The sequence below is a fragment of the Lepus europaeus genome, chromosome 5 (assembly GCF_033115175.1).
Source record: "Lepus europaeus isolate LE1 chromosome 5, mLepTim1.pri, whole genome shotgun sequence".
NCBI classification, from domain to species: Eukaryota; Metazoa; Chordata; class Mammalia; order Lagomorpha; family Leporidae; genus Lepus; species Lepus europaeus.
The window spans coordinates 32,247,699-32,266,749 of NC_084831.1; the positions used below are offsets into that span (position 1 = coordinate 32,247,699).

The following is a 19,051-nucleotide window of genomic DNA, read 5'->3' on the forward strand; positions in this document are numbered from 1 at the left end:
GCTTCCTCCCCGGAAGGGCCGGCCGGCCCCGGGGTCTCTCGGGGCGCACCGTCAGGAAACCCAGGCCCCAGCGGCAGGGCGGCCGCGGACCCCAGCTCCCGGCAGCGCTCAGGGTAAGCGGGGGCGCGCGAGCCCGCGCGAGCCCCCGGGGCTGCTCCGCCGGCTTCCGGCTTCCGGGTTCTCGGGCGCGCGCTGCGTCCTCGGAGAGGGCGGAGCCGTCAGCCGAGCGTGAGGAGCCCGGGGCAGGACGCGCAGGCGCCGGGCCGCATCCGTAGCTGGACCGCGTGGGGTGGGCTGGAGCCGGGCCCCCCAGGCTGGGCCGGGGGCAGCCGGCGGCTCGGTAGACCCAGAGGTTCAGTGCCGAGGCAGAGGCCCTGGGGGACGTCGGGCTGCGGCCTAAGGAGGCGGAAGCTGGGGGTGGACTTAGCGGCTGCCGCTGGCCCCGGCACTAAAGCATCAGCCAGTGAGGGGTGTCCTCGCCCGGCCCCGCCAGGAGCCGGTGCTGAGCAGCCTTCCCAGCCGGCGCTCAGCCCCGCCGGTGCTGTGGCTGGGAAAGCCCACCGCCCTAGGCCCGCCCTTGATGGCGCTTTGTGAAAGACCCGTGTCCACTCCGGAGGCCGGTGGCCCTCTGGGATTCCGAAGAGGGCTTCATGACTTTTGGAGAATGATTGCGTTGGGTGCGGAGGTGGTCTGTCCATAAAAGGCTGGGAGAGACACGATCCGTTACCACCCAGCCCTCCTCCGAAGAGACGCTGCGGCTGACAGCTCTGGTCCCGCCTGCCTCCGTAGCGCAGCGGGTGAGTGGGGGCCTCTCCGCGTGGGGCTGTGGTCTGTAGGTCCGAGGGTGGCGTGGCTGGGAACACAGACCGGAGCGTCTTCGCGAGGAAGCTGCTCGGTCACCAGCTGTTTGATAAGTTCAGATTCCAAAGTTTCTGCACTTCGGCAACGACACTTTTTCTATACACAGGGCTAGGACATTTTCCGCAAGGCTCTAGGACGCGCATAGTCACATAGCCTCCTCTTCCCCCCGCCAGGCTTCCAAAAGTTGGGCCGACCCCCTTTCCACGGAACTAGCGCCGTTCTCGGAGCCCCGGATACACTGGACTAGGCAGAGCAGAGGCACCTGCTCATCATGTAGTGCGGCTGGAGGAGGTGGTGGATTTGGGCGTTTCCAGCTTTGCCCGCTACTGGCAGTGCTGCAGCGACCCTCCTTATATGTAAAGAAGTATATTTTTTGCATTTGAAGGCACTGCCCTCTCCCCCAACTTTAACCTTTCTTGAACCAGGATGCCTCTTACCAGGGAGGTCCAAAGGAAGTTGCCGGCTGCTGAGCACCCGCCTGGGTGATGCTGTGTCTGCACCCTGTGCTCATCCCACAGCGCGGCTAGACCAGTGCTCTGCCCGCTGAGATGCTTCAGCTGTAAATTCAAGCCTTTAAAAAGATAATTATGTGATACAGCATTAAAATAAAAGGCTTGTGGTAATTTTTATTAAGGATATGTTGTATCCCCAGCGTTGTCTCAATCAGCATTACAACCCCGTGAAGTACAATTATTATAAATGAGCAGAGGGCTGTAGAACTTCTGAGTGCAGGTGTCAGGATTCCAGCCAGGCTGTCTGATTTCAACTCCCAGCCCTGTCCCCAGGCAGAAGATGCCTGCAGCTCACAAGGAGGGAAGTCGAAGCCCGGGCTGTCCGTGTTTCTACATCTCGGGGTGTTGGTGTATCTTTGATGTATGTGTGTGGAACTGGGAGACAGTGACATCCAAGAACACTGATTGTACTTACTCCTGCGTGGGGCCATGTCTCTGTTTGGGCTTTTTTGTGGTTTATCAATGTATTTCTGCAGGTTCTGGAGTTGTTACATGACAGGCACTTCTGGGTCCCTCCTTTCTTGCCTTTTGCTCCTCTAGAAGAATATGTGCTCAAACGTACCCAGCCGCCTGCCTGCCAGGGAAACAGCGCTCTGTTTAGGAGAGGAATCCATTTTTCAGAGGTGTGGGACTCACAGCAGCCTCCAGGAGCCACACAGACACATGGAAGTCGTCGGGGCAGGAGACTGTAACCTGGGGATGACCACCCAGCTGTGATGCTTCTCCTCCAGGTTCGGCAGTGTCTTCTCCAGAGCGGGCAGGCCCGCCCAGGCGGGTGTCACCATGCCACAGCAGCTCCTGATCTCCCTGCCCACCAAGGCCAGCGCCTGGGTGAAGTTGCAGCATCCAAAGAAGACCAAGGAGGGCATGCCCCTGTGGGAAGATGTGACTACAGTGTTTGAAGGAGAAGGTGAGGATGGGGGGAGAAGCTGGTCTCATTTGTTTGAGAAAAGATGGGTATACACTTCATTGAGCTGGTCTCGTGGCGTGGAAACTGGGGGAAGAAGGTCTTTGCTTGGGGCTTTTGGGAAAAGCATAGGTGTGAGAGAAAATACTGGGATCCCAGCCCAGGCTCCTTGTGACTTGTGCCAAACGCTGTTCCCATCTGTCCTCACACAGGACAGGAAGACAGAATGCAGAATGTCCCCATCAGTGGCTGCTAAGAGTGGGGATGTGACTCACAAGGTGGAGTTTGGGGGGCTGTCAAAAGTTTCTTCCCATTAAGTCCTTCAAGGGTTTTCCTGTACAAATTCCAGTTATTTTTATTACAAGCCAACGTTTTCTCAAGTATCAGCTTTTTCGTGTCATCTTCAGGAGAGAGACAGCAATGACTGGCCTGATTACCCTCATTTCACCTTGAACCCTGTGGGTTCCCAGGGAAACATGTTCAGGATCATACCTTATTTATTTATTTAAAAAAATTTTTTTTAAGATTTATTTAGGTATTTGAAAGGCAGAGATAGAAGGAGAGAAAGAAAGAGAGATCATCCCTTATTTAGAGATGTGGTCAGGAGTACAGAGGTGGACAGAGGAATCCATGTGTGTCATGTGCTGTCTTAATTCCTACCTTTAACACTTCCGATTCAGCCAGTATTGTGCTGTTTTTTTTGAAGAGGATGGCGTATTTCATTTTTATTTGAAAATTTTATTTATTCTCATTTTATTTGAAAGGCAGAAGGAGAATGAGAGAGATAGACATAGAGAGATCTTCCATCATCTGGTTCGCTCCCCAATGCCTACAGCAGCCAGGCTGGGCTAGGCCAAAGCCAGTAGCCTGGAACTCAATCTGGGTCTTCCACGTGGTTGGCAGGGACCTAACTACTTTAACCATCATTTGCAGCTTCCTAAGGTGCACGTTAGCAGAAAGCTGGGTCAGAATGGCGGAGCCAGGACCTGAACTAGGCACTCTGATATGAGATGTGGTTGTCCAAAGTGGCATCTTAACCTCTGTGCCAAATGCCTAACCCGTGGCTAAACATCTGGACAGATGAAAATAATAATTCCCTCATTATTAATTGATGAAGATAGACACAGATTAAAATAGTGGAAGGATAGCCTTAGAAAAGTTCTTGGGGAATGTACAGGAATGGAAACTTCTTCTGACTCTATGGATCTGAACAGTTTTCACAAGCCAGATGGCATTGAATTGGGCCTAGAATGTGTTAGTTTTTTTCTAGGTTTTGGGAAAGGATACAAAAGTAGAAACCTTGAAGAATGATTTAGAGAATGGGAAATATTTAGTCCAACAGGGTTAAGAGTGTGATGGGTGGGTATGTCGCATGGATAAAGGGTGGTAGTTTAGAGGTAGGCAATGTCGAAAAAATATGCTTAGGGCAGGTCATAGAGTGCCTTTGAATCCCATGGTAAAGTGTTTGGATTTTTCTTTCTTGTCCATGGTTTGAACAAAGAGGTGGCCTGATGGGTCAGTGGTTTGGGACCAGCTTCGACCACTGGGAAATATTAAGTGTCAAGAGTCCATGCTGCAGGTTCTCCTTATCAGGAGGCTTCGGGCCACTCTTGAGTCCCTCAGTGGCGCTCCCTGTGCGAGTGTGGTACAGGAAGAGCCGCGCTCACTGGGTCTGCATTCTGTCTGGGGGACGTGGGGAGAGGCAGACCTCATGGCTCTTTTCCCTCGCCAGCTCTGCTGTCTCAGGACACCAAGGAGGCCCAGGAAGAATGCTTAGAGGATGAAGTGACCCCTGGGTTCCTGACAGCAGAATCGCAGGTGGGTTGGAGTTTTCTGTCTCTGTTGTTGTTGTTGTTTTTAACATTACTTCTCAGAATTTAAGATTATAACCTGTCTTTTGTGTGGGAGAGGAGTTTGAGACTAACAAATTTGACCTAAGGCGCGCAATTCAAGTTATTGTTGTATAGAAAATTGGGTTTGGGGCGGCGCCGCAGCTCACTAGGCTAATCCTCCGCCTTGCGGCGCTGGCACACCGGGTTCTAGTCCCAGTCGGGGCGCCGGATTCTGTCCCGGTTGCCCCTCTTCCAGGCCAGCTCTCTGCTGTGGCCCGGGAGTGCAGTGGAGGATGGCCCAAGTGCTTGGGCCCTGCAGCCCATGGGAGACCAGGAGAAGCACCTGGCTCCTGCCATCGGATCAGCGCAGTGCGCCGGCCGCAGCGCGCCTACCGCGGCGGCCATTGGAGGGTGAACCAACGGCAAAAGGAAGACCTTTCTCTCTGTCTCTCTCTCTCACTGTCCACTCTGCCTGTCAAAAAAAAAAAAAAAAATTGGGTTTCCATGGTGTCAATTTCCTACTTGTAGTGGCCTCTCTCCTTGTAACTTGTTTCTCACCAACATCTAGATCTACTACTGAGATAATTAATTTCTGTAGAGAAAGCAAAATCAGTGATAAAATTCTAATCCCCCCCAAAAACCAATAGGTGCCAGTTAGGATCTAAGACAAAGGTCAGTAAAATACTTAAAATGCAAATGGGTAAGCACATTCTGATGCTCTTAGAGATGCACATGTAGCCCTGTGATCTTTGACAGGTGACCCTATCACAGATGGACAGCAGAGGTCAAATTGTAGCCACAGAAGAAGTGAGAGGAGAAGTGGTCAGTTGGCACAGTGACACATTAGACCGGCTGGGCAGAGAGGCAGGCGCCTTGTCTGAGAACAGTTATAATAGGGTGGCAGAAGTGGGGGCGTCTTCACCCGGACTGCTGGAGACACAGATGACATAGAGGGAACATTATAGAATAAACGTAAAAGAAAGAATTTTATTTTATTTTTTTATTTATTTATTTTTTTGACAGGCAGAGTGGATAGTGAGAGAGAGAGACAGAGAGAAAGGTCTTCCTTTTTGCCGTTGGTTCACCCTCCAATGGCCGCTGCAGCCGGCACATCGTGCTGATCTGAAGCCAGGAGCCAGGTGCTTCTCCTGGTCTCCCATGGGGTGCAGGGCCCAAGCACTTGGGCCATCCTCCACTGCACTCCCTGGCCACAGCAGAGAGCTGGCCTGGAAGAAGGGCAACTGGGACAGAATCCGGCGCCCCAACCAGGACTAGAACCCGGTGTGCCGGCGCTGCAAGGCAGAGGATTAGCCTGTTAAGCCATGGCGCCAGCCAAAAGAAAGAATTTTAAAGATAATATTATTGGAGGACAGAAGAATTTCAAGTGAAAAGAACTTGGGTTCTGGGGGAAGGTAATAACAGGATTTGATTGTCTCTCATCTTGCTCAGGTGACCTGGGGCAGTTTTTTTTTTTAAAGCTATTTGCAATCTCAGTTTCCTTAATTGAGAAGTTCAGGGGCTGATGTCTGACTTGTAGAATTAAAATACATTCCAGATTAATTTACAGTAATATGGGAGAAGTAATGCTACTAGTCTAATTATTTGAAGATTTATCTTGTCTCTACATCCCCCATATCTGGAACCTCTCACTTCCCAACACTTATCAAAAACTGATGGGATTTTTAAAAAATATTTATTTAAAAGACAGAGTGACAGAGGAGAGACAGATACACAGAGTGAGAGAGAGAGAGAGATTTTTTCATCCACTGGTTCATTCCCTAAAAGACCACAGTGGTTGGAGCTGGGCAAGGCTGAAACCAGGAGCCTGGAACTCCATGTGGGTCTTCCACATGGATAGCAGGGACCCATGTACTTGGGCCGTCTTTTCTGCTTTTCCAGGCGCATTTGCAGGGTGCTAATATCCTTGAATTTTTGTCTATTGGCATATCAGTTACTGAGAGAGGAGTGTTAACATCTCTGATTATTGAGGTTTTTGCTTATTTCTTGCTTTAGTTCTGTTGATTCTGCTTTTCTTATTTTAAGCTTCTGCTATCAGATTAGGATTGTTGTCTTTTTTATGAGCTGCCGCTCTTATCATTAGGAAATGTCCCTCTTTTTGCCTAGTAATATTCCTTTTCCTGAAGTCCCCTTTGTCTGATTCAGTATATGTCTTTTAATTCTTATTTGCGTGGTGTGGCTTTCTCCATCTAAAGTGTGACCTTGTTAAATATTAACTGATGGGGCCAGAGGTGTGGCATAGCTGTAAAGCCATCCCCTGCAGTGCCGGCATCCCACATGGGCATCGGTTCAAGCCCTGGCTGCTCTACTTCTGATCCAGCTCTCTGCTATGGACTGGGAAAGTAGTGGAGGATGGCCCAAGTCCTTGGGCCCCTGCACCTGTGTGGGAGGCCCGGAGGAGGCTCCTGGCTCCTGGCTTCGGATCGACACAGCTCTGGCTGTTGCAGCCATCTGGGGAGTGAACCAGTGTGTGGAAGACCTCTTTCTCTCTGCCTCTGCCTCTCTGTAACTCTGCCTTTCAAGTAAATAAATAAATCTTAAAAAAAAAAAAGTCTTGCTTACTTAGTCCCTTTATAGTGAAAGGGATCATTGATGTAGTGGTGCGTAAGTATGTGTTCCCCTTTGTTTGCTGTTTGTCCTGTTCTTTGCTCTTTGTTTCTCCTCTTCTTCTTTCTTTCCATTGAACTGTTTTTTTGGAATTCCATTTTCTGCCCTCTAATTATTTTTTTTAAAGATTTATTTATTTTACTTGAAAGTCAGAGTTGTACAGAGAGAGGAGAGGCAGAGAGAGAGAGAGGTCTTCTATCCAATGGTTCACTCCCAATTGGCCACAATGGCCAGAGCTGTGCTGATCTAAAGCCAGGAACCTGGAGCTTCCTCCAGGTCTTCTCATGCAGGTGCAGGGGCTCAAGGACTTGAGCCATCTTCTACTGCTTTCTCAGGCCACAGCAGAGAGCTGGATTGGAAGTAGAGCAGCTGGGTCTTGAACCAGTGCCCATATGGGACGCCATGCTTCAGGCCAGGGCATTAACCCTGCTGTACCACAGTGCTGGCCCCCTCTAATGACTTTTAAACCATACTTCCCTGATGTGTTTTCAGTGTTTCTCTAGCAATAATAAAATGTATTTTTTTTAAATTTGAGAGACAGCTCTCCATCTGCTGGTGCACTCCCCAAATGTCTGTAATGGCCGGGAAGTCAAAGTTGGGAGATGGAAACTCAATCCAGGTCTCCCTTGTGGGTGACAGGAACCCAGTTATTGTGTCATTGTTTCATGCCAACTTTTGTTGTTTTGTTCCTCATTTCCTACCTTCTTTTGTCTCCTTTTATGATGTCTTTTATCTTCATTTTGACTATGATAGGTATGGTTTTCTTTGAGTTTATCCATTTTGGGATTTGCTGAGCTTCTTGGATCTATGATTCATTTTTATTTTTCTATCAGTTTAGAAAAGTTTTAGCCATTATTTCTTCAAAATTTTTTCTGCTCATTCTCTTCTCCTTTTTTAAAATATTTATTTATTTGAAAGTTGGAGTTACAGAGAGAGGGAGAGACAGAGATCTTCCATCTATTGGTTCATTCCCCAGATGGCCACAGCAGCTAGCACTGGACTAGGCCAAAACCAGGAACCAGGAGCTTCATCTGGGTCTCCCACATGAGTGGTAGGGACCCACACACTCAGGCCGTCTTCTGTTGCTTTCCCAAGGTCATTAGCAGGGAGCTGGATTGGAAATGGAGCAGCCAGAACGTGAACTGGTGCCCAGCTGCGATGCTGGTGTTGCAGGTGGTGGCTCACTATGCCACAGTACTTGCCCCTTTCTTCTGATATAGTATTATTCTCATATTTTAGGTACCTTTGATATTCTCCCACAGCCTCGTTTCTCTGCTGCTCCAGTTTGAGTAATATTTGTTGGTCCAGCTTAAGTTTCACTAATCTTGTCTTCATCAGGATCTAATCTGCTTTAAGCCCATCCAATGAATTTTGCAGAATTTTCACTTATTTTTTTTAGCATTTCTATACCTCTCCTCAGTGACCCCCATCTTTTGCACATTTGATCCATATTGTATTGTAAATCCTTTAGTATGTATTTTAATAGTTACTTTAGGCCGGTGCCGTGGCTCACTTTGCTAATCCTCTGCCTGCAGTGCCAGCACCCCAGGTTCTAGTCCCAGTTAGGGTGCCAGGTATTAGTCCTGGTTGCTCCTCTTCCAGTCCAGCTCTCTGCTGTGGCCTGGGAAGGCAGTGGAGGATGGCCCAAGTGCTTGTGTCCCTGAACCTGCATGGGAGACCGGGAAGAAGCACTGGGCTCCTGACTTCGGATCGGTGCAGCGCTGGCCATGGCAGCCATTAGGGGAGTGAACCAATGGAAGGAAGACCTTTCTCTCTGTCTCTCTCTCACTGTCTATAACTCTCTCTTTCTCTGTCTCTCTCTCTCACTGTCTAACTCTGCCTGTCAAAAAATAAATAGTTACTTCAGATTTCTTATCTGCTAATTCCAATGACTTGGTCACCTTCAGTTCTGCTTGTATTGGTTTTCTTTTCTTGGTTATAGGCTACACTTTTCTCCTTTTTCATTGTCTAGTTCATATATCATATATAAAAAACAGTGGAGAATGAAGTATAGATATACACATACTTGTATGTATATATGGTTTTGTTTTGTTTTGTTCTATTTCCAAGAAACCCTAAGCCCTTTCCTCTGGTGGTTAAAGTGAGAGTGCGGGACTAATTGCTCATGTTCTTCCTGGAGCTGTGGCTGAGTTCTGGCTGTGATGCAGCGTCAGTTTGATTGCATTTACTTCTAACTAGCCTGGTTACCCACCACTGCCAAGACTTGATTTTTTCTATCTTTTCAGTATGTGATCTAGGAAGGGGTTAGACTACAGTTTTAGGTGGTTCTGTTCATCTTTGGATTAAACTTTTTTCTGAGCTCTAGAATTCATGCTCAAAAAGAATGTGACGATAGCTATTCTTTGTGACGATGGCTACTGGGGGGAGAAAGCACTTCTGGCAAACCCTGCCCTCATTCCTCCTCTCTGATCTCATCTTCTTTGCCCTTCCCTAACTGACCTGCAAGCCATGTGTCTCCAGTCACATGTCACCCTTTCAGGGAGGCCTGCGACCACCACCCTACATGAAAAATCATCCCCACCCTCACTGTGGATCTCCCTGCTCCCCTAGCCTGCTTAGTTTTTTTCCTAAGGCATGTATGACTGTCTTATAGATTTAATTATCCATAATGAAGATCAGAGAAGGAAGGTCCTGGTGAAGCTAGTTTAGAGTCTCAGAGCTGAGGATACTGTCAGAAGTCCTTGGACTTGACGCAGGTGGTCTCTGACTGAAAAGCAGTGTGTTTGATATTCTAGGAACCACTGAGCTTCAAGGATGTATCTGTTGACTTCTCCCAGGAAGAGTGGGGGCAGCTGGCCCCTGTGCACCAGAACCTGTATCGAGAGGTGATGCTGGAGAACTACAGGAACCTGGTGTCCGTGGGTAAGGATGCGCTCTCTCTCCAAGAAATCTGTCTACTGCTGGGGAGGCTCCAATTCTACATTACTCGTGTTGCGATTCCTGGGAGCCTGGCCTTGGGTTCTATATTAGAGACATCTTATTCCCTTGAAAATCAAGCCAGGGCACATCTGATTCTCCTTCCTTGGGCAACAACTTTACTCCGATTTCTGAGACCCTGAATAACTGGAATGCTGGAGCTAAGTTCGGGGGATGGTTCTTAAACATAAGCCTGAACCTTGCTGCTGTTCTCTTACTCATAAGCAGGATATCAGCTTTCCAAACCAAGCGTGATTTCCCAGTTGGAGAAGGGAGAAGAGCCATGGATGGCAGAGAGAGAAGACCTAGGGGATCCCAGTTCAGGTGAGACCAAGGCAGATGGTGCCTTTTACTGTGTCGGCTGGAGTGCTCAGGCCTTCCCAGCCAGGGGAGAAGGCTCAGGCCGCTGGATGGGGCCTGCCCTAAACCTGATATCACCCTTCCCAGTTACCCCTTTCCTTCACTGAGCCCCTGCAGATGTCTCTGTGCAGTCAGAGGGAAAAGATATCTTGTCCTCATTAGGTTTAAACTTGATTTTCTCCAGTGGAGAAAGTCTCTAAGTCTAAAGCTCTGTTCTCTAAGCAATCAGTGTATATGGTCTCTCCACAAAAAACAGATCTCTTTTCATGGATGTCATGATGTGCTAATCTTTAATTTTCTCGCACTCTATTTCCACTTTTTGACAATGTTCATTTACAATCTCAGCTTCAGTTCTCATTCTGTTTTTAACTCGTGTATCCAAATTTCTTGTAATAGCCATTTCATGAAAACTCCTGCAAGAGAAACTACCACAGGATTCCTTCTCACAAATCCAGTGGTCTTTAGCAATCTTCTTGAACTTTTATTAAGAAGTTCAGAATATCTTACCACATTTCTATGTTTCCACCTATGTTAAGAAATAGACAAGGCTGGCATTGTGTACCACCAGTGTTCCATTTCAGAGTGCCAGCTCAAGTCCCTGCTGCTTAGCTTTTAATCCACCGCCATGCTAATGTGCCAGGGAAAGCAGCAGAAGATGGCCCTAAGGACTTGGGCCTCTGCTATGATGTGGGAGACCAGGATGGAGTTCCTGGCTCTTGGCTTCTACCTGACCAGCCTTGGCTGTTGCAGGCATTTGGGGAGTAAATCAGAGGATAGAATATGTCTATCTGTCTCCCTCTCTCTGTCATTCTGCCTTTTAAATAAATAAATAACCCTTTAAAATTTTTTTGGGGGGCCAGCGCTGTGGTGTAGCCACCGCCTGCAGTGCCTGCCGGCATCCCATGCAGGCACTGGGTCAAGTCTCGACTGCTCCACTTCCGATCCAGCTCTCTGCTGGGAAAGCAGTAGAAGATGGCCCAAGTCCTTGGGCCCCTGAACCCCTGTGGGAGATCCGGAAGAAGCTCCTGGCTCCTGGCTTTGGGTCAGTGCAGCTCTGGCCGTTGTGGCTCTTTAGAGAATGAACCAGCGGATGGAAGACCGCTCTCTTTCTCTGCCTGCCTCTCTGTAACTCTGCCCTTCAAATAAATAAACAAACAACATTTTTTAAAGAAGTAATCAGAACTGAAGCCCTGCTATTCCCCTTCCACTTTTCAAAGTAACCAGTCTTTTGAGTTTAGCGTTCTCATTCCCATATCTTCATACTTTTAACACATATATCTCCCTAAGCAATATATAGCATTATTTTATGTGTCTTTTTAAAAAAAATTTTTTTTAAATTTTATTTGAAAGGCAGTTACAGAGAGGCAGAGAGATCTTCCATCTGTTGGTTCACTCCCCAAATGGCTGCAATGCCTGGAGCTGATCTGAAGCCAGGAGCTTGGAACTTCTTCCCAGTCTTCCATGTGGGTGCAGGGGCCCAAGGGCTTCGGCCATCTTCCAGTACTTTCCCAGGCACATTAGCAGGGCACTGGATTGGAAATGGAGCAGCCAGGACTTGAACTAGTACCCATATGGGATGCTGGCACTGCAGGTGGTGGCTTTACCCACTATGCCACAGTTGGCTCCAATTATGTGTCTTGTTTTTAAATAAATAGTATATATGCTTCCTTTACTTGCTTTTTTTATTCAACACCGTTGAGATTCCTGCATATTGTTTTAGTTCATTCAATTCCTCTGAATTAATAAACCACAATTTACTATCAATAGACATTTACACTGTTTCCAAATTTGGAGGTTATAAAGATGCTGCAGTGAACCTTCATGTACATGGCTCCTTGTACACATATGCAGGTGTTTTACCAAGATGGTTGTAGATGCGAAAGTGTTGGTCATGGACTATGTGCATCTTCATTTTACTAGTTATTACCAAGTTGCACTTCAAAGCAGTTGTACCAATCTGCACTCCCATTAGCAGATTTTATGTATTTAAAAATCAGAGAGACAGAGAGAGAGAGAAAGAGAAAGAACTCTGCCATCTGCTGATGGCATTCACTCACTCAAATGCCTGCAACAGCTAGGACTGAACCAAGCTGAAGTCAGGGGCCTATAACTCAGTCTGACTCCCCTGCATGGATGGTAAGGACCCAAATATATGAGCCATCACCTGCTGCCTCCCAGTGTACTCATTAACAGGGAGCTAGAATGGAAAACAGAGCTAAGACTTGGTCCAGGCACTCTGCCATGGAGTGCAGGCTTCTCCACTGTGCCAAACACATACCCCTGTAGCTGACCTGGAAAGCTTCCAGAACTCAGTATCTTTGTCAATACTTGACACTGAGGAACTTATTAAATTTTTGCAAATACAAAGGTGAATATGGTATTTTGTTTCTTTCATTGTCCTAATTAATAGTGAGGGAAAGCATATTTTTTTTTTTCCAAGGGAAAGGGTTTATTGGGGGAAACCCGACAGACTGGAGGGAAAGGACGAAGAAGGAAAAGAGGGAGAAGGAGAGTGTAAGAGAGAGATCCAGAGCCAGAGAGAGACAGGTCAGGAGATGGAGAGAAAAAGCATATTTCTTTTATATATATACACACACACACACACACTCATATATATATATATATATATATATGTATGTTTTAAAGATCTATTCATTTTACTTGAAAGTCACAGTTACACAGAGAGAGGAGAATCGGGGGGTGGGGGGGTGGCATCCATCCACTGGTTCACTTCCCAGATGGCCGCAATGGCCAGAGCTGCACAGATCTGAAGCCAGGAGCTTCCTCCGGATCTCCTACGTGGGTGCAGGGGCCCAAGAACTTGGGCCATCCTCTAATGCTTTCCCAGGCTACAACAGAGAGCCGGGTCGGAAGTGGAGCAGCCAGGCCTTGAACCGGCGCCCATATGGGATGCCAGTACCGCAAGCAGCGGCCTTACCTGCTACTCCAGAGCGCTGGCCCTGACAGCATATTTCTTATGTTTATTGATCATCCTTCCAGAATTATTCTTCTGTAAATTACCTCTTTATATCCTTTGCCAATTTTTCTGTTAGTTACCTTTTTTTCTTACTGATTTACAGGAAAAAAAATACTATGCATATATTTTGGATACCAATCCTTGATAACTCTGTTTTGCAAATGTTTTTTCTCAATCAATAGCCCTTCTTTCACTTTCTTTTTTTTTTTTTAATTTTATTTTATTTTATTTTTTTGACAAGCAGAGTGGATAGTGAGGGAGAGAGATAGAGAGAAAGGTCTTCCTTTTTGCCGTTGGTTCACCCTCCAATGGCCACTGCGGCCAGCGCATCGTGCTGATCCGAAGCCAGGAGCCAGGTGCTTCTCCTGGTCTCCCATGGGCTGCAGGGCCCAAGCACTTGGGCCATCCTCCACTGCACTCCCTGGCCACAGCAGAGAGCTGGCCTGGAAGAGGGGCAACCGGGACAGAATCCAGCGCCCCAACCAGGACTAGAACCCGGTGTGCCAGCGCCGCAAGGCGGAGGATTAGCCTAGTGAGCCACGGCGCCAGCCCCCTTCTTTCACTTTCTAAAAAGGGTCTTTTGATGAGTTTTAAAATTTCATATTATTGAATTTGCTAGTTTTTAAAAGTTGTTTGTGCTTTTTGAAAAAAAAAAAAACAAAACAACAACAACTTTCTGCCCCATTCTCCATTGTGTATGTGTGTGTGTATTCATGTATCTTTAAAGTTTTGCTTTTCATACTTAGGTTTAATTCATCTGGGACTTATTTTATATATAGTATAATGTGGAGCTCTGGTTTAACTTTTCCATGGGAATAATCAGGTTAGGAACCATTTGTTCCATCATTGATGCTGCTCTGTCACCTGTCAAATTTCTTTGTGTGCTTAGGTCTGTTTCTGTGCTCTTTTGTTTTATTTTATTTTTTATCCCTGCTTTGATGTCAGGCTCAGTTCACAGCGAGACTCAATATCCAGTGGAGGTGGTTTATCCACTTTGTCTTCCATAATTGTGCTGGATGTTTTAAATTTAACAGTTTCAAATGTTCTTCAGCCCCTTACTGTACCACATGAATTATTTAATCAGTGCATCAAATTATACACATACACAAATGCTCTCCTGACATTTTGATTGGAGTAGAATCAAATTAATAGAGCAATTTTAGGGAAAATGAACATTGTTATAATATTGAGTCCTAGGATCCATGAATATTTATTTTTCCATTTATTGATGTTTCTTGATTTTTTCAAGTTTTAGGATCTTCTCCATAAAAGCTTTATACATATTGTACATGTTTTGTCAGATTCATCCTAAAAACCTGCATTTTGTTGCTATTATAGATGATAAATTTTTAAAATTCTGCTTTCTGCTTGTTACTTGTAATAATAACTGATTTTGAATATTGATCTTGTAGGCAGTCACCTGTTTCACTCTGTTATTAATACCGATAATAATTCTTACATTCTCCTGGGTTTCTCCTTCTTCAGCTCATAATAATGAAAATAGAAATAAAAACTTCTTTGAATGTGTTTTTGGCTGCCTATGAATAAAATCTCAAAGAGGTTTTATAGATGGCCCAGTCCCTTTAAATAACAATAGTCTTTTAGTAAAATGTTTATTTAATTCAGTGCAGTAATGAAAACTCCTAAGCTCATTCAAAGTTAAATGTTTTCTTCTCCATGTCTCCTGGTAGGGGCCTGCTTCAGGCTTGGATATTGAATTGGGGATTAGTACATAGATGTATACTTTTCTCTTTCCCTGTCACTTTCTTGTCTTATTTTTTGAAAGATTTATTTATTTATTTGAGAGGTAAAGTGAGAGAGAGAGAGAGAGAGAGAGAGAGAGAGAGATCTTCCATCCACTGGTTCATTCCCCATATGGCACATTGTAATGTTCTTAGTTTAAATGCTATTTCTAGAACTAGTGTTTCCTGTTACTGCAAGAGTAGGGAAAGGGATAATTTTATCTTTCTGAGATTGTTTTCTGAACATATTTGTCAATTTAAAAGACTTACATTCTTAAGACATAGAACTGAAATTTCATTACTTAGTAGTATTAGAACAGGACTAAAACATTAAAGTTTCACTATAAATGCATTTTAAAATGATACTTTTAACATGTTCACTGTTTCTTAATTTCATTTCCCATATCCTCTCCAGTCTATACAACTATATTAAAAATAGCTAAAATCTCATGTACTTTATGTATTGTTGTCTAAATATCTATTCTATATCTGATCCAGTAATTGATTTTTGAAAACATAATAAATATGAGTCACTTGCATTTTTTCTGTTTCTTTCAGACTTGAGGAGTAAGACAGAAACCGATGAGTCAACTGCCAAGAATGACATTTCACAGGAGCAGTTATATCATGGCATTATGCTGGAAAGGTTCATGAGAGATGATATCATTTATTCCACATTGAGAAATGTCTCCCAGTATGATGATGCATTAGAAAGGCATCAGGAAACCCATGGAAGAGATGTGAAACAAGCCATTTTGACCAACAGGAAGAGAGGCCGAGAAACTAACAAATTGGGGGAAAATATCATTGTGAATTCAAATGTTTTTATAGAACAGAAGCACCATGAATGTGATACATCTAGAAAGAGGAACAAATACAAATTGGATTTGATTAACCATCCAACAAATTACATAAGAACAAAAACTTACGAATGTACTATATGTGAAAAAGTGTTCAAACAACCCATTCACCTTACTGAACACATGAGAATTCATACTGGAGAGAAACCTTTCAGATGTAAAGAATGTGGGAGGGCCTTTAGCCAAAGTGCATCTCTTAGTACACACCAGAGAATCCATACTGGTGAGAAGCCTTTTGAATGTGAGGAATGTGGCAAAGCGTTCAGGCATCGCTCATCACTTAATCAGCATCATCGGACTCACACGGGGGAGAAACCCTATGTATGTGACAAATGTCAGAAAGCCTTCAGCCAGAACATTAGCTTGATCCAACATTTGAGGACTCATTCTGGAGAGAAGCCTTTCACTTGCAATGAATGTGGAAAAACCTTTCGACAGATTAGACACCTCAGTGAACATGTAAGAATTCATACTGGGGAGAAGCCCTACGCATGCACTGCGTGCTGTAAAACCTTCAGTCACAGAGCATACCTAACGCATCACCAGAGAATCCACACTGGAGAGAGGCCCTACAAATGCAAGGAATGTGGGAAAGCCTTTAGGCAGAGGATTCACCTCAGCAACCATAAGACTGTCCACACAGGAGTGAAAGCCTATGAATGCAATCGCTGTGGGAAAGCCTATAGGCATGACTCGTCCTTTAAGAAACATCAGAGACATCACACTGGGGAAAAACCTTATGAATGTAATGAATGTGGGAAAGCCTTCAGCTATAACTCATCACTTAGTCGACACCATGAAATACACAGGAGGAATGCCTTCCAAAATAATGTATAAAAACAGGCATTTGACATAAGACCTCAGCCAAGTGTAAGTCAGTGTCCATGCTTTAAAATTTCAGGACTCGGTTAAATTTGAGGACTTGCTAGAAAGATGCTAACTTTTAAATTGTGTTCATTGTGTAAATAGAGATTACTACCATCTACTAACACCTCCATACAAAGTACTTAATAAAATATGGTCCTTCAAATTAAATAAATTCATTATGAAAAATCCACAACATTTTTTTTCTGATTTCATAGTGGATTAATACATTTTTCTTCATGGGCATTCTCATTCTCTGATTTTCATACAGACCAGCATTTAGGAACTAAATGAAATATCACCACACCTATTTTTTAGTTAATTTTTTTTAATGGAGAAAGTTTCCACCTGGTATAAAGTTCAGGAGACACACATAGTTGGATACAGTGAAAAGCCTCCTTCCTCCATTTCCCACCACATTCTACCTACAGGCAACCATATTTTATAACTATTTTTTGTGTGTACTCTTCTAGAGTTTTCTATGTATAGGTAAAAGAATACAAATACAAATATACAAGTTTCTTTTTTTTTTTTTTTGCAAGATTTGTTTATTTTTCTGAAAGTCAGATCTTCCATCTTCACCCCCTAAATGGCCACAGCATCCGGGCACCAGCTGAAGCCAGGAGCAAAGAACTCCAACTGGGTCTCCTGGCAGTGGCCCAAGAACCTGTGCCACCATCTGCTGCTTTCCCAGGTACATTAGCAGGGAGCTAGATTGGAAATGGAGCAGTTGGGACTTGAACCTGTGTCCATATGGGATACCCATATCCAAGGTGATGGCTTAATCTGTTGTATCACAACACCAGCCCCATAAGTTTTCTTTAAAGAAGAATCAGGAACTTCTTATACAAACATCTGCATGTTACTTTCATTTAGTATATCATGAGGGTCATTCTACCTTTTTATGGATGTGTAGTATTCCTAGGTGTGAATGTTTAGCCAGTTCACCATGAATGGACTTGGGTTGTTTTCAGTCTGTTGCAGTGAACAGTTTTACATATTTTCATTTCTCACATAGGTATGTGTGTGTGTGTGTGTGTGTATATATATATATATATATATATATATGGAACTGGAATTTCTGTATTAGATGGTATGTGCATTTGTATGATAGATACTGGTAAACTGACCTTCATAGAGGCTGGACTAGTTTTCCCACAGCTAGATCTGGAACTGCTGGAGCCATAGCTGGTGCTGAAGCAACTCCCAGACCAACAGCCCTATCAGTCCTCAAAGAAGCCTCAGCTTATCTCAGTATCAACAACATGGCCTAGGAACAGTTGAGTGTATCCCATAGAAACAGCGTAACATTTGTTATCCCTGGAGCTAAGAAGGAATCTGTACTTTCTTAAATAGCAGTCAGGGGTTCATCGCTGTGGCATAGTGGGTAAGGCTGCCACCTGCAGTGCCAGCATCCCATACGGGTGCTGGTTCAAGTCCCGGCTGCTCCACTTCCAATTCAACTCTCTGCTATGGCCTGGGAAAGCATTAGAAGGTGGCCCAAGTCCTTGGGCCCATACACCATGTAGGAGACCCCAAAGAAACTCCTGGCTCCTGGCTTCAAATCAGCACAGTTCTGGCAGTTATAGCCATTTGGAGAGTGAACCAGTGGATGGAAGACCTCTCTCTCTGCCCCTGCCTCTCTGTAACTCTGCCTTTCAAACAAATAAATAAAAATCTTAAAAAAAAAAAAATAGTAGGCCCACTAGATCTCAGTTGGGGAAGGAGATATTTTCCCCCCAACTGCTCTAGTCCCAGACTGCTGAGGTTGCAACTACCTGGTGAAAATCCCTTTAAGGAGAAGAGTGTCTCTCTAAATTGCACTTAGCAAATATAATCTTGGCCACAAGCTCTTTGATCAGAGTGAAGGAGACCTGACAATTGAGGTGGAGTACACAGAATGGCAGGATCTACCACGGATGACCACCTGTGAATGTATTAACAAATTACAGTTAACACATGGAAGGAGACACAAAGGAGGATCCACATGACTTTCTAAGTGTTAATGAGCATTAATTAATTACCATTGCTTATTGTGAAATCCGACTCCCAGGCCATTTCCATAATGATTTTGTACAAGTTTCTTTCTCACTCTCATTAACTTTTATTAAATATGTTCATAGATTTCCCCCTCGCCTTCGTACCCATAGCTGCTACTCCAGTCAGTCCAAAGCCTGGCACTTAAAGTCCTCCATTATGTCTAGTCTTCCTTCTGTACTTTTGTGCTTTTTTTTCCATCCCATAAGAGCTCTGACTAAATGTGTACATAGTTATGAATCATTAGGTTGCAAATAGCAGAAATCTCGAGGGCTACTGATGTCTCAGAGGAGGCTCCTATTAGAGGGCTATGAGGTATCTCATGGAATTCAGGGCTGTGCTACATAACAACATTACAGGGGACCAAACCGAAGCACTTTGAAAAATCCAGATGTTCTCTTTCCGTCTGTCCTTTCTGCATATGTGTCTTCATTCTAGCTTTGTTTTTTTGTTTGTTTGTTTTTTAAATCACCTCATTGTAAATCAGTTACTGTCAACTCCAGATTTTATGTATGTTCAGTTTCCATCGCACAGCTT

General features: G+C 44.8%; 1 protein-coding gene across 2 annotated transcripts; it reads left to right on the forward strand.

Moving 5' to 3' along the window:
* Nucleotides 1-272: 272 nt before the first annotated feature.
* LOC133760695 (zinc finger protein 69 homolog) lies at nt 273-16,665 on the forward strand. 2 transcript variants are annotated; one of them, XM_062193278.1, is made up of 6 exons: nt 273-797; nt 2,105-2,283; nt 4,013-4,098; nt 9,494-9,620; nt 9,900-9,998; nt 15,312-16,665. In XM_062193278.1, the coding sequence occupies exons 2-6, from the start codon at nt 2,157-2,159 to the stop codon at nt 16,448-16,450; spliced, it is 1,578 nt and encodes a 525-aa protein (XP_062049262.1). In that variant the 5' UTR covers nt 273-797; nt 2,105-2,156; the 3' UTR covers nt 16,451-16,665. The 2 variants fall into 2 exon arrangements, with proteins under 2 accessions (XP_062049262.1, XP_062049263.1); XM_062193279.1 differs by having other exon boundaries at nt 9,903-9,998.
* The last annotated feature ends 2,386 nt before the right edge of the window (nt 16,666-19,051 follow it).